The sequence below is a fragment of the Mesoplodon densirostris genome, chromosome 16, assembly GCF_025265405.1.
Source record: "Mesoplodon densirostris isolate mMesDen1 chromosome 16, mMesDen1 primary haplotype, whole genome shotgun sequence".
Classification (NCBI taxonomy): Eukaryota; Metazoa; Chordata; class Mammalia; order Artiodactyla; family Ziphiidae; genus Mesoplodon; species Mesoplodon densirostris.
Genome location: NC_082676.1, coordinates 57,428,768 through 57,443,969, shown reverse-complemented (window position 1 = coordinate 57,443,969; position 15,202 = coordinate 57,428,768). Strand labels below are relative to the sequence as shown.

General features: G+C 40.5%; 1 protein-coding gene across 2 annotated transcripts in view; it reads right to left on the bottom strand.

Moving 5' to 3' along the window:
• ZC3H7A (zinc finger CCCH-type containing 7A) overlaps window positions 1-15,202 on the bottom strand; it is a 35,329-nt gene that overhangs the window by 2,717 nt on the left and 17,410 nt on the right. For both annotated transcript variants that reach the window (XM_060077818.1, XM_060077819.1), the window contains exons 8-21: window positions 15,055-15,088; window positions 14,286-14,569; window positions 12,975-13,179; window positions 11,815-11,879; window positions 11,066-11,252; window positions 10,240-10,401; window positions 8,515-8,711; window positions 8,133-8,233; window positions 7,513-7,694; window positions 7,025-7,101; window positions 5,759-5,892; window positions 5,241-5,346; window positions 2,557-2,665; window positions 740-873 (exon numbers count right to left, since the gene is read on the bottom strand). In XM_060077818.1, coding sequence (XP_059933801.1) covers window positions 740-873; window positions 2,557-2,665; window positions 5,241-5,346; window positions 5,759-5,892; window positions 7,025-7,101; window positions 7,513-7,694; window positions 8,133-8,233; window positions 8,515-8,711; window positions 10,240-10,401; window positions 11,066-11,252; window positions 11,815-11,879; window positions 12,975-13,179; window positions 14,286-14,569; window positions 15,055-15,088 — 1,977 coding nt within the window. The remainder of the gene's footprint in view (window positions 1-739; window positions 874-2,556; window positions 2,666-5,240; window positions 5,347-5,758; window positions 5,893-7,024; window positions 7,102-7,512; window positions 7,695-8,132; window positions 8,234-8,514; window positions 8,712-10,239; window positions 10,402-11,065; window positions 11,253-11,814; window positions 11,880-12,974; window positions 13,180-14,285; window positions 14,570-15,054; window positions 15,089-15,202) is intronic.

Below are 15,202 nucleotides of genomic sequence, written 5' to 3'. Positions count from 1 at the left end.
TCAGTTTAAAAAAAAACATGCCAGGCAGAGCAATAGGTTAGGAATAAACAGTCCAAGATATGTAAACATGGCCTGAAAAAATATACACTGGATCTGGTCCCTCTGGGAAAGGGGGACAACTGGGGTTCCAACTTTATCTGTGACATTTTATTTACTTTACAGAAGCAAACACAACAAACTTACATCGGTTCACCTGGGATGGTGGGCTCAAGACAGTCATTATACTACCCCCTTCACTTTTTTGAAAAATTTAAAAGACAGACGAAACAGTAAAAGACCACAGGTGACTTAATGTCTCTGTAGAACCCAGAGGCAGAGGCCAGACTGCAGGACGGTGATAAGAGAACAAGAGGACTTGGGGGAGGGGGGATCCCACATTTCCTGAGCCCTTTCCGTGGCCCAGCACTGGGATAAACCCGCAGGCTCATCACACTTAGAGGCTCCATCACAAGCAACCCTCTCAGAGACGTTCAATAACCTGCCCAGTGTCACAGGCTAGTAAGGAGAGGGAAGCAGGACTCGGACTCACAATTTCCTGGCTCCAGAGTTGGAAAAAAGATCCAGGAAAGCCATTTTTAGGATGAAGAGACTTAAACTAACAGTGGAGAGCCAGCGTGGAGAGAAGATGAAGATAAGGGGGAGGGCAGACCGCGGGCGGGGGAGCCAGATTTTGGAGAAGGTGGGAAAGAAAAGAAAGGCCTGGAAGCAAAGGTGAGGGGAACCAACCTGGGGTACTTACAGTAACTTCCGCGTAATCTGTCGGCATGTGAATTTGTTTTCCATTTTCTTTGTTTGACTGACTGGCTACATCATCGCTTTTTTCATTTTTTTGGCTCTTTAGCCAGAGTTCATAAAACTGTTCCATATCTTGTACTAAAGAAAAATGAACTCCTTTCAGCAGCAAATATTTAAATACGCCATTTAAATACACACAAGAACACGCACTCTTCTGGTATCAGTCGGTGCAATTTTCAAAAGAAACTTGAGAGGGCTGAATGGAAACTGATCGTGTTTAGACACGGAGAGACAGTCCATTTCCAGACTCTCAGGGCTAAGAACCAAATTCAGGACTGTAAGACCACAATAGTTAGTTTTCTTTTTTTTTTTTGTAATAGTTAGTTTTCAAGATTAACTCCTCCCTGCATTTGCAAGACACTATGGGGTGTTTAAAATTCAGAAACCATTTCAAGGGCATTGCTGAAAAGGAAAGCCTCGGCACGGCTTCACGATGCCCCACATTAAACACTTGCTACCGCTGCTGTAACCACACAGGCTACTTACACAGCTCCTCACTGTCTACTGAGAAACCTACTCTAAGAACCGAGATTCTAACCCTGATGGGAGCCTGTCAGTTGAGCCACTGTCCCAGAAGACCGACATGCTGGGGTGCAACTTACAACAACACAGCCATGACCAGGTGCTGGGCAGTGGCTGCAAGCTACTGGAACAAGTGTATCCGGCATTACTGTCAAGCGATAAAACCAAGGTTTCTCAACCTCAGCACTGCCAACGTTCTGAGCCAGAAAACTCTTCACTGTTGGTGGCAATCTTGTGTGTGTAGCATGTTTAACAACACCCCTAGCCTCTACCCACTAGCTGCCAGTAGCACAGCCCTACAAGTCATGACAATGTCCAGACGTTGCCAAGTGTCCCCAAGGGAAGAGAGGTGTGTGTGTGGCAAAATTCATCCCCAGTTGAGAGCCACTGAGTTTAAAAAAAATATCTGGTAATGAGGATCTGGTCAAAACTCGGCTTCACTGCCTGCCTAAGTGTTTCTAAGATTAGAGGTAAACTAAGAAATTCTTCTTCCTTCAGACCAGTGGTAGCAGGAATCACTGCAAGAGCCCTGATTTACAAGGACACCTTCAGTAAGACCCAACTCTATGTCCCCACTCCAGCAAGAAGGAGTCCTGTCCACACAAGTCACTGAATTTTTACATGGTTGAAATACGATAGGTGACATGCTTAAATCAGATGGCTTCTTGTAATCCAGAGATCACAGATCTTAAGCAGTCGGTAAATTTCCATCAGTTTACTTAAGACTGAAGAACAATAATCCTGGTAGCAAAACCTTTTCTGGTTGGAATTGAAAGTTTGTCTGAGGCTCCTCTCAAAGGCTCTCACAATAAAAAAAAAAAAAAAAAAAGGCTCTCACAATAAACCTAACATTTGACCAAGACAAACATTCTCTCCTCGGGCCTTTGAATCTGGGCCTGTTCTACCAGTAAGGGCTCCTTGAAGAGACCTCCAATTATAACCTGATTAATTCAGGGGTGACTATTCACAAAAGGAGCTCACAGAAGGACTGAACTTCCCCAGACCATGAATCACGCCTATGACATCAGAGGATGCAGACCTATGTATTTGTATCTGAATCTGACCTAAGCAAACATGATCGGAGCTCAGACTCTGCTTCACTGATAAAATGGTGTAATGGTTTAGAACGCAGACTGCTTTCTGTGTGCACAGTAAGCTGGCATATTTACAGAGAGGAAAGAGACTTTCAGGCAAGCTAGATTTCACGGGTGTCAAGGCCACGGTTAATCATCAACTTACTCCCGTTCTCTTTCATGTAGGTCCACACTTCTCGTTCCTCAGGACTGTGAGCAAAGGAACAGTTTCCAACATACTGACATTTTTTCCCAGAAGCAATATGATTGCACAGCTGTATTGGAAAGATAGGAACATGCTTTAAGACAGAGTACACTTAGTAAAACTGCCTATTTTTACATTTAAGCAAAATAAAAATTATTATCCATGCTAATGCCGAGAACATAATTTTAAAAGGAGATTAATTTGCTTCTATTCAAATTGACTATAAGCCCCAAATACATGAGATGATATTAAGCTTTCTGTCTCAAAACTTTTCAAAAGAAAATTTCCAAAAGAAAGTAAGTATGAAACTGGAATATGGAACATTTTCTTACAAGGAAATGTCAACAAACTCATTGATTCAGAGTATCTGCTTTTAACACAGCAGAACATTGTATTTCTGCAATCCAAGTCTCTGGCCCCCTCAGTCTGAAGGATCCTACTCTCCCCTACCTGACACCCAGGATGCCTCCCTGTCAGCACTTGGGAAGTGATAAAGAAACTGCAGACTCCTCCAAAGGTACTAAACAGCGTCAGAAAAAATCTCGGACATTTACTTATCACCAATACTGGCAGCTAATCTTGGTCATCATTCTCTAGCTATGCGTTGTTCAAAGACAATTATTCCACTAACCAGGCCATCTAGTTATACAGCGTTCAAATAATACCTCTTCTGGTTATTTGCATTTTTACTTTACAGAGTAAATACACTGATACTGGTAGGAAAATAAAGTGAGAGCAATCAGCAGAACACAGACTCCCCTAAGACCCATGACTATTAAGAACTAGGAAAACCGCCGTCACCAAGAGCTCATTCTTAGATATCATCAATGTACCTGTCTTTATAGAGCATAAATCCTAGTACAATTAATTGTTAGCTTATTTTAGTTTATCCGTGTTTCAGCAGGAGTTGGCCCTATATATTAGTTTACATAATAGTAGATGCTTAGCATTGACTTTCACTAAAAATCAAGAAGCAGTCAACACTTAACACTGCTCCTTTCCTCCCTTGGACCAACATCAGGGACCCCCACCCCTGCAACCCTTACAATTTTCTGCATGAAGTCAATAGTCAACAAAACATTCTTGTGATAGACTGTATTATATTCTTTTCCCAGTCAATCCCCAATAAGTACTTAGGTATTACTAGGTAGACATTTACCACCGTCTTTCAAAACTCAACGATAAGGAGCAGGGAGAAGAGAAAATAAAGGAGAAGGCCGCTCTGTGCTGGGTTTTTACACAACACCAGCTCCTGTATCTTCCCTAGGATGCAATTATTCTCATTTACAGATGAGCAAACTGAGGCTGAGTAACTTGCCCTTCGGGCAGACTCTGAAGCACATGCTCTCTCCACCTCACCACACTGTCTACACACATACAAACACAGAGTACTATTTCTTCTTTTAGAAAAAGGATCCCTTAGCAATACCTAGTATGGTAGGAAAAAGAGGAAATACGCTCCTGTAAAATTGCAAGGTAGAACACCACGTCCAAGATGAGAGGATAATCAGTGGTCCTAGGCAGCTGCCTCATGAGCTAGAATTGTTCCCAGTCGTCTTAGTTTTAGCAAAGTTTTGAGGAATACGCCCATAATCTCCACTATCTTTTGAAGCACAAGATATCAATGGTTCCAATAAACCTTCCTCCCCTCCTACATAACCCACGGATTAAATCACCCAAATCTGAGGCTGAAACCACTGTGGATAAACACAAACACACCACCTCCTTCAAAGACTGTCATTATAACTTGTATAAGTTTTACAAAAAGCAAGGTACCCTGGGTGATGGGAAATTCACCCTCCTCTTCCTTAACTCTCTGGCAATTGGGAGAGGGAGCCTCGTCACATGGGGACTCTGCAATCCACCTGCACTGCTTCTCCGGGCAAAAGGCTCTCTCCATACTTCCTCCGCTGCGGCAGAAAATTTCCGCCCTGTCAGCTCCAAGTGTCCCTTGCACAGTGAAATCCCTCCAGACCCTCTCTCTTGTGAAGAGGCAAGTTGGGCCAGCTCCAGGGCTTTGCCCAGACAATCGTCTTTAAGACCATGTAAAGCACCAGGGAGACCAAGTTGAAACGTGCTACCCAGTGAGTGAAATGCTACCCACACATTAAGTTGGTCTGGTGTTTTCATTCTAAGGGCTTTTGAGGAACATATTGCTCTAACATGGAGCGTTTTTCCTTTGGGTTACTTCAAGAAAATCCTATAATGTTGGGCATCCTTTAGCAAGCATCCATTGCTTCAGTGAAAGAAACAGGCGTGATAAAAACAACTCATCAACAGCATCCATGATAATACGGAAGGCCCTGGGTTTGACAGCAAAGCTGAGGAATCAAATTTAAATGAAATTCTCTCCCATTAGCTCCCAAAGTAATTCATCTGGAAAATAAGCTGAGCCATGACCATCACTCTTCTCTAGTTCATTGTCTACTTACTTTTCCTCAGTAACTCATACGATTCCAATCAATCTAAAGACTGTCCCAGAGCCACACATTCAAAAGGGAAAGGAAAACGAAAGGACCACTTCAATTTCATTAACATGATGAGCATTATTTAAAGGGTACCAGTTTCCATCTGAATTACTACTACTTTCTAATGATTTGAAATGCCTAATTTAAAAAAAAGTGGCTTAAAAATTACGTATGTACATCAAACTGTAAAGGCATTTGTTTCTTTGTGGGGAGAGGACGGATGTTCATCCACTTCTTACGTTCAATAGACATCACTCTCATCGCACGACGATCTTTGGTCCACCTAAGAAAAATGGAGTTCAGAAAAAACAAAAACACACTGGCAAAGGCATAATATAAAGGGGCAGGTACAAAGTTTGTACCTAAAGGACCAGAGATTTTTTTCCTCAACCCTTCTAAAAGAAATGCCTTATGATTCTGTCATTTCATTTCCTGTCGATAATTATAAACAAACATTCCCTACGAATCCTAAACACGGAAATGATGAAATACAGGAAAAACACTTGAATTGTGCGCAGAGTTCTTAGCTACTAAATTCTAAAAATCTCTTCCCTTTTGCTTTGCAATTATTCCTAAATTGTCTACTTTCCTTTGCTCTCTTCAAAGTCTTAATCTTTTTTTCTTATATGCATGATTTTACACCCATGAAACAGATCATTATGATCAGGCACTATTTCCACACACACACTACTTACGAATGCCTTGCTTTTGCACTACAATATTTTCTGTTTTTGTCTGGTTCAATAACTTGACCATTTCTCAGACACTGAGCACATACAAATTTTATCTTCATATTAAGAGATCCAGGCATTATTTGATTGCCAAGTACCTTAAATAATTAAAAGATTAGTTTTAATTTAACAGAAAACCAGTTTTCTGAGAACACAATCACCATGCATTTTTTTTCATAATAGCATACAATTTCCGTTTTTGTCTGGTTTGATGATTTGACCACTATATATATATAATCTGATAACTAAAATCTCCAGTTCTCCACCCAAATGCAAGAGAATATGATAAAAGCAGATTACAGATGCCAAATCTCAATTTATGAAAGTCAGCTTTGGAGTTAATGACTAGGATTTTTGGCAGGGAGGGGAAGGAGGGTAGTTGGGTAAAGCAGTTTGGCTGGGCGGTAAGCAAAACTACAAACACAATCCACCTCCCTTATTCCAAGGATCCCCATAGCGCGAGACCCCAACTGTTTTGCCAATTAAGCTGAATAAGAAAACTGTATCCTACAGTCTTTTTTGGCCATGCCGCTCGGCTTGCAGGATCTTACTTCCCCAACCAGGGATCGAAACCGTGCCCCCTGCAGTGGAAGCACGGAGTCCTAACCACTGGACCTCCAGGGAATTCCCTATCCTACATTCTTGGTGGGTATTATGGGATGCCTAACTTTTTTTCTTTTATATGATCAACTAAAATTCAGAAATTTTTTTTCACATTAAGAATTACTCAACTGGGGCTTCCCTGATGGCACAGTGGTTAAGAATCCGACTGCCAACGCAGGGGACACAGGTTTGAGCCCTGGTCCAGGAAGATCCCACGTGCCACAGAGCAACTAAGCCCGTGCGCCACAACTACTGAGCCTGTGCTCTAGAGCCCGCGAGTCACAACTACTGAGCCCACATGCCACAACCACTGAGCCCGCGCGCCTACGGCCCGTGCTCTGCAACGAGAAGCCACCGGGATGAGAAACCCGTGTACCGCAACAAAGAGTAGCCCCCGCTCGCCGCAGCAACAAAGAACGAGAAAGCCCGCGCGCAGCAACAAAGACCCAATGCAGCCAAAAATAAATTAATTAATTAATTAGTTAATTTAAAAAATTAATCAACTCAATAAACATTAAGAAAGTAACTGGACTGTATGTAAGTTTTAACTGCATCTGCCGACAACTAACATTAATTCGGGTGTTCCAGAAAGGATCCCAAATGCAGAAAGTACACAGGAAAGAATACCTGAGCTCCAGGTACGTTTGCTTCCAAATTTTGCCAATATCGTTTAGATTCCTGGGCAATAGCGTCATGTGAGATACCTGGGAAACGCAGAAGCCTTTTTTTAGGTCCTCTACACAATAACAGGCCACCAATCTAGGCACAGTCAGACTCAATTCTTTAATTAACCCCACTTGGCATAATCTGTTGCCAAGAATGAACATCACATTATTCTTTCAAAATGGAATATTTACAAATATAGCTCTTGGTGTCTTCCGAGGAATCTTTCTTCCTCACAAGTCCACACTTCATACATGAACTTGTATCAGCAATTACTTATACGAGACCACACTCAAAACAGGCCACTCTAAAGATGAAGTGACTACACGGTTTAAAGCTCAGGATAAAATCAACAGTGTTGCCACACCAAGTTGTTGGAGAAGGGTCTCCAATACCGCTTCATAGACCCTGACGCTCTTGAGGAGACATTTCTCAATCACACACAAACCTACCTGTTTCATTTTGCAATATCCAGACTTTCAATTCTACAAGACTATGTGCATAAAAGCACTCGTCTTCCCTTAAACAGCCATATCGCACCTCATGTCGGCATAAATCAAGCTGACACTGACCATGAAAAGAACGTATTTTGGAGTATTTTACTGTTGTCTCTCGCAAAATGTGGACAAGGCACCTAAGAGCAAGAGGGAGTGACATTTTACTATTGTTCTGCCATAGCTTTAAAAGAAATGTACATACACATATAAAATGTAAAGTTCTAGAAGTTCTAGACTGAAAATACATTTTAAATCTTTATCAGAAAAAATAAATCACTGTATGCAACTGTTTTACTAGGGAGGGGAGGGGATAATTGTATGTTAAGCTATAAAATACCTAAGTCCATGTCATGAGAAGCTATAAATCAGTATTGCTTTTCTGTATTAAATTTCAATTAAATAATTCATTTTAAAATTCTCAGCAAAACCTATTAGCCATTTAAAAATAGTCACCATCTTTCAAAACAGCAACAAAAGGAGAGGGGGAATGCCTGAGCGGATACTACTCTGGTTTTATTTGGATCTAAAAAGAGACTCTGTGTTGTCACTATAAAAATTAGAAACTACCAACATACTTATTGTCTTCAAACTCATGCTTTGTAACCGGATGAGAACAAGAAGTAGAATTATCTTTGTTTCTTTTACTTATCATTCTGGGCTTATGATCAAAACATTTCTGAAACAGAGAAGAAGAATTATCATGAAAACATAATATGAGATAGAACTTCCGTGCCATGCTTATGATGTACATACCTATACATTACATGCTTACATCAAATAACACTCAGTAAGTATGAAGTCTTAACAGTATTCTTTTGGATAATAGCAGTGACTACCATTGCTGAGCAGATGCTTTATCATATGGCAGGACCAGAGCTAAGTACTTGATACTTCTGGGCTTGCGGGTCGGAAGCTACCACCAATTTCACAGCAGAAAGTAAGGTTTGGAGAAAGTACCTCACAAAGGAATATAAATTCTCCAAGATGCTCTTGGAGAAGTTTGAACACAGTAAGGTTGATCTTTCCGTTGCCACCAAAGAAAGCCTCCCTGCTGAATGCTCCCTTTCGCTCTAGCGTCCAGACATCTATCTCTTCCTGGCAATAAGCGAATGTGCAGTGGCCCAAATATCTACATTCCTCCTCAGCAGCAACATCTAGAAAGACAGGGAATTAAAAGACATTTAAAACGCAGACCATTGTTTTTTCAAAGCCAATGAATATTAAACACGCTTAGGGAGACTTCCCTGGTGGCACAGTGGTTAAGAATCTGCCTGCCAATGCAAGGGACACAGGTTCGATCCCTGGTCCGGGAAGATCCCACATGCCGCGGAGCAACTAAGCCCGTGTGCCACAACTACTGAGCCTGCGCTCTAGAGCTCACGAGCCACAACTACTGAAGCCCGTGCACTTAGAGCCCGTGTTCTGCAACAAGAGAAGCCATTGCAAGAAGCCCGCGCACCGCAACTAAGAGTAGCCCCTGCTCGCCGCAACTAGAGAAAGCCTGCACGCAGCAACGAAGACCCAACGCAGCCATAAATAAATAAATAAATAAATAAATAAATAAATAAATAAATTTATAACAACAACAACAAAATATCAGAAAAGTATTTTAAAAAAAACACGCTTAGGGCATCACTTGAATTTTTATAACAATTCATGGATAGCTTCAAACCATGATACACATATTACAATACAGGGATGGTATTAACTCTTAAAAAAGAAACCAAAAAACCAGCACCACAATTCTAAATTATTTTTATTTCAGACAGGAAAAAAAAAGCCTTGATACCCGGATGTACTCCACCTAAGTTTAAAAAGTCGTTTAGGTACATTCAGAGCTCGTTCAGGTGAAGTGGTCTGACAAAAATGAAAATACTAAGTTCTCTCAAAAACAACTTAAAAGAACAACATTTTCAAAGCCTTAGTTCAGTGTTCTGATTCTGTTTAGACCATGTCAGAGAACCCAAAGTTTGAGACAGTTTTCTGTTTAAAACCTGGGGAAATCCCCATTTCCATAAATAACTATAAAACACTCACAAGACAGGAAGTTAAAAACAAAGGTAGGGCTTCCCTGGTGGCGCAGTGGTTGAGAGTCCGCCTGCCGATGCAGGGGACACGAGTTCGTGCCCCGATCCCGGAAGATCCCACATGCCGCGGAGCGGCTGGGCCCGCGAGCCATGGCCGCGGAGCCTGTGTGTCCGGAGCCTGTGCTCCGCAACGGGAGAGGCCACAGCAGTGAGAGGCCCGCGTACAACAACAACAACAACAACAACAAAAAAAACAAAGGTAAAGGGCCTCCCTGGTGGCGCAAGTGGTTGAGAGTCCGCCTGCCCATGCAGGGGATGCGGGTTCGTGCCCCGGTCTGGGAGGATCCCATATGCCGCGGAGCGGCTGGGCCCGTGGGCCATGGCCGCTGAGCCTGCGCGTCCGGAGCCTGTGCGTCCGGAGCCTGTGCTCCGCAACGGGGGAGGCCGCAACAGTGAGAGGCCCGCATACCGCAAAAAAAAAAAAAAAAAAAAGGTAAAAATAATATAAAAAATACTAATGTCTCAATCCAAGGAACTTTCTGTTAACTCTATCTAAACATTTTTAGTTACAGTAATACTGAAACCATTATAACAAATGTAGCAAATCATTTCTCACTTAGGCGATGCACACCAATTAAGTAATTATAGCATATACCTTTACATATATAATAAGGTCCTTCATAATTTGTTTTTGTTGGTCTTGGACGTATTTTTTTCCATGATTTATCTTCAACATTCTTTATCCTACCAATTAAAATATCTTTCTTACATTTATGATCTATATTAGCATGGTAAGTGAAATCCATTAACTTAGGGCCTGAAAAAGATGTAAAAAGGATTGCTCATATGCACAAAAAGTATCATTTCATTTTACAGGCACATTTATAAGCAGATGTAAGCAGATGGATTATGATTATTAAAATATTAAATTCCCATTAAAAAATCCCATCTTCATAACCCCCAAATGTAAACAAGCTATGGAAGTAACTTTTGCCTTTCGTGCTGTTTGTCAGACAAAACAAAGATCAGGACAAAACACCAGTCTTCCCAAAACATAACCCTTATTTAACTATTAGAATAGGAGTTTTGATGGCTTCTAAAGGTAAAGAATGCATTTAAATAAGCAACTAAGAAAGAAAATTAACTTGGGTCGAGTTTAGAATAAATTGCGTTCATATCACTTGACTTAGGGGTAAAGATATGAAATAATCCAACAGAAAGTACTTTAATTTTCACAAACATTATGGTCAGGTAAATATTCTATTCCATATGATTCTATATATAAAATTTTATCAAAGGAGAGCAGCGGCCTATCCTATTAGACTCCAAAGGTCCCTAATCAATAACTGCTGCTTCTTTAGAAAGAACTCAAAGATTGAAGAATCACAATGGCTGGTGTTTCCACATATATCTACAAATCCCTAAGAACCCTCAGGTTATTGACTGCTTTAATCCTGTCTGCTCCTTTGTTTGGTCCTGACCTGATTTTACGAAACAGATCTGGCAAGCTTGTCTCAGTTCATGGGTTCCTTCAAGGGGATGTCTTGGGGTCACTGAAGAAGGTGGTTTAGTTACTGCACTTCCAAAAAAGTTTCCAAAGTCATTCCTAGGGTGACTTGACATTCCCAGGAAATTCTCAGAAGCAAACAAACTGCCTGGTCCATTCATCTGCAAGAAGAATTAAGAAAACAAAAAACAAAAAACAAAAAACAAAAAACAGCCAACAAATATTGCACTATCACTAAAGAAGGAAATAGATGCATCTGAAAAATAAGACATTCTGCACAGACTGAAGTTGGGACTATTCTGTCCTTACTGCGTTTCTATTTAAAAACCATTTCCTTCTACATTTTCCTCTCTTTTGGGTCTCTAGGTCCCTCCCCCACTTTTTTGGATGCTCCATGAGTTGTTTTAAGTGACGGGTAATTGTTCTGCTTCATCAGCCAACACGTTTTTCACGCCCTGATCTTGTATTTCCTTGTCGTTCAAGCTGTGCTAAAGCCTCTTACACTGCCTGCGATTGTGATTAATTTGCTAGGACAGATCCAGCCTTAAACACAAAGCACTTATTACTGGATGTTCCAGAAGAGTCTTATTTTAGCACTCTTTCCCACAGCACACACAAAACTTCAGGGAGATGGTCACGTTCATTCAAATAACTCAGTTACTTAAGTAAAAGACCTATTTGCAATTTAAGCGACGTATTTACAAAAGAGGAAGTGGCACTTACAAGTAAAAGGGAAGAATTACTGTTGTTAAGCGGTGTTCCCTCTCTAGAAGTTGAGGTGGACAGATCTAAAATAATAAAAAAACTTCAACAGACCTTTTCATTCTAATCATGTAATAAGAACATCAGGGCTAGTAGCTAACTGTGGCTTCCCACGTTATTTTCTCATCCCAATTCCAAGAAGCTTTCTTGCTCGTGACTGACACTCAAAGAGGGCTATGGAGTCTTTCCTCTCCTCTAGAAACCAAGGGCATAAATAACCCTTAGACAAACAAATTTAGATAAAAAGTGATTTTCAGAGACATAAGCTAAGGCAGGGCCTACCAAGTGGGACTGTTAAAAAGACTAAGAAAATAATTCGTATTCAAAATGGGAAAGGCATCTCTCCTTTTGAAAATATGAAGCAGGAACTCATCATAACATTAAGAAAATCAATGAAGTTCAATTACTTTCTTTTTCTTAGTCGACCACTCAGTTACCTTCTCTCTGCCCTTCTGTCTCCCACAAATTTTAGTTTCTTCAGTTGTCAATCTTTAAATCAATTATTTTGATTTTTATCCCTTTAACCATAACAAAGCCTCATAAAAATATGAAGATTTTTATTGTTATTGTTTAAAGTATATATTAAGCCTAGGATTACAGAAACAGGAGTCAGGCCAAAACCTCAGCAATCCCTTGCAAAACTAAGGCACCAGGCATACTTTGCTGAGCTCAATGGATGAAACCTAAAATAGATGGATCTATTATCATTTTAAACACTGATTTTAAATTAGTCTTAACTAAGTGTTTGCCTAGTTCAGAATTTAAAAGGATAACCTGTCTTTAAGACCCTTTAGATGGGGTATCCCTTTTTTAGAGAACACATTAGAAGTCATTTCACTCCCCAAAATAGACACCCAGCTTAACACACTATCCTATACAAAAACCAGTGCCACATACATTCCTACTCTCAGGGCTTTGATTCTTGATCTCCACAATGGCACAGTTAAGTCCAGGTGAATTTAAAACAGGAGGGTTTTGATTTTAGAGCTACAATGTATTTTCAGCTACAATAAAAATAACTCAAGTACCAACTATCTGGAGTTAGTTAAACAACAGTCAAACCAAATTGTCTTTTTTAGAAAATGGACTGTAACTGTTTACATAAGTGGCTCGAATCTTACCTCGTTTGGATTCGCTCACTGAAAATGAATTTAGAGAAGAACAGAAATCTTCTAAGGATGAAGTCAAAGGCGGATACAGCTCCGAGAAGGAGGGTGCAGGCGCGTACCTCGCACCGATGGGCAAGGCGCCCAAAAGAGAGGCTGAGAAGGGGATGCTCGGAGCGACGCTGGCCGTTGGGAGGGGGCCTCTGACTAAGGCTGATGGCTGGAGAGGAAAGAAGACCGGATTAAAGTCCATGGAACGCAGTTCCAAGCGGGCCAAACTGCTTTTAATATCAGCATATAAAAACAAATTACTTCACTGGGTGATTTTGTTACATAACAAAGTTGAAATCAATATCAAGACTCAGTGGCAGAATCCAAGCTACAGAACAAATGGAACACTACCTTGCCCCTCCCCCACAGAGCGAGGATTTTTGGAGACCTTCCATGTGCCTTATACTATGATAAATCATATACCATTTATTTAACTCTCCTAACCCTCTGAGATGTATCCTACTAGGGCTGCCATGGTACAGATGAGAAAACCGAGGGACTGAAAGGTGAAATAACCTGCCCAAGATCAAAGTGGTAGGAACCAACCCCCCATCTGTCTGCCTTTTACATCTTCTGTCAGCTCCACGGGGACATCACTGGTTTCACCCACCCTGGAAACCAGCTCTGAGTTTCCCCCTCATCATCATCCTACTGCTGCCGCTATTTTAATATACTTCATGGCAGGAGTCAGTGACCTTTTCTATAAAGGGCTGGATATTAATATTGTAGGCTTTGTGGACTACACGGTCTCTGTTACAACCAGTCAACTCTGTTACTACAGTATCATGAAATATTTTCATGTGTCTTAAAATATTATTATTATTATTTTTTTCTTTCAACCATGTAAAAATCTAAAAACCATTCTTAGTCCGTGGGCCATACAAAACAGGCAGCGGGCCAGATCAGGCCTGTGGACCAAAGTCTGCTGACACTTGCTTTATGATATATGGTTATAGGAGAATTATCCTTAAGGAATGAGAAGTCCTTAATCCATGAATTCATTTTGCCTTACATGTCAAATGCCTCTTCTTTGTCAGAAAGTTAAATTTACCGTTTCCATAATATGTGATTCCTAGCACGTTTCCCTTTTTTATTTAAAGAAATGACCAAATTAGCCAGTTACCACTGGAAAACGACAAAAGTAATTTTCAAGAAACCCAAAGCTTACTCTATAGTCAATACTAAAAATATCTAGCAGGTTATACTACGATTAAAAAAAAAAAAAAAAAAAAAAAAAAGCCTGCCTTCAGAAGAAAGGAGTCACACTAAATTTACCATAACAGTTTCATTAGTTTCAGGTGCAGAATCAAGGAGGTCATCTATTTCATCTCCAAGGACCATATCTCCATCATCTAAAAACGCTTCCGGCATACTGAAGGGGATCTTTCCTCCATTTGCCAACACTGTTGATGGCAGAGAACTCTCTTCCACTTGCAGTGGCAAAATAGAAGTTAAGGGCATAATGGGAACTGAGGCCAGCTCATTTCCAACTTGGTGAGAAAAACTGGATGCAGGTATAGAAACAACAGGAACAGCTTCTTGCCTCGGAGTTAATAAATCTGTAACATGGATGGACATGTACTCACTTATTTTCAGTGTATTTATGTAATACTAGTGTTAATAGCCAATAATAGAAAAAATGAAGAGCTAGGTGAAAATATGAAAGCAATTATAAAAATAAATAGATACAACAGTGAAAGCAATTCAAATAAAAGAGTACAAGTAATCCTAAAAATAATTTGTTTTGCACAGGAATAGATATATTGACTTGTGAAAACTTCTCCTTCTTTCTCAAAACTCCTAGGCCCCTTTTGGATGGAGCTACTAGAGGGTGGTGAAGCCGCAGTGGGTATCGACGATTGCTCACTGACATCCGGTACTGTCACTCACTCACTGGCACATCCAGAGGCACAGAGGTGGTTTTTGAAATTACTCTTGTTTTAATACTAATAACCACCCAGCAATCTTATTTGACAACACGATAATGTACATAACGTCTAAGGCTGGCACTTTTCAGATTAAGAGGATGTGAGTGAAAACGTACCTGGCTCAATATCTTCCACAGAACAGTTCAAAGCCTAGAAATAAAACCAAATAATAGATGATAGTATTTTCAGGACTCTAAATCATAAAGCAAGCTATAAAACTCATTCTAAGAGAGCAATGCAGGTTCTCACATTTGACCTCCTTCC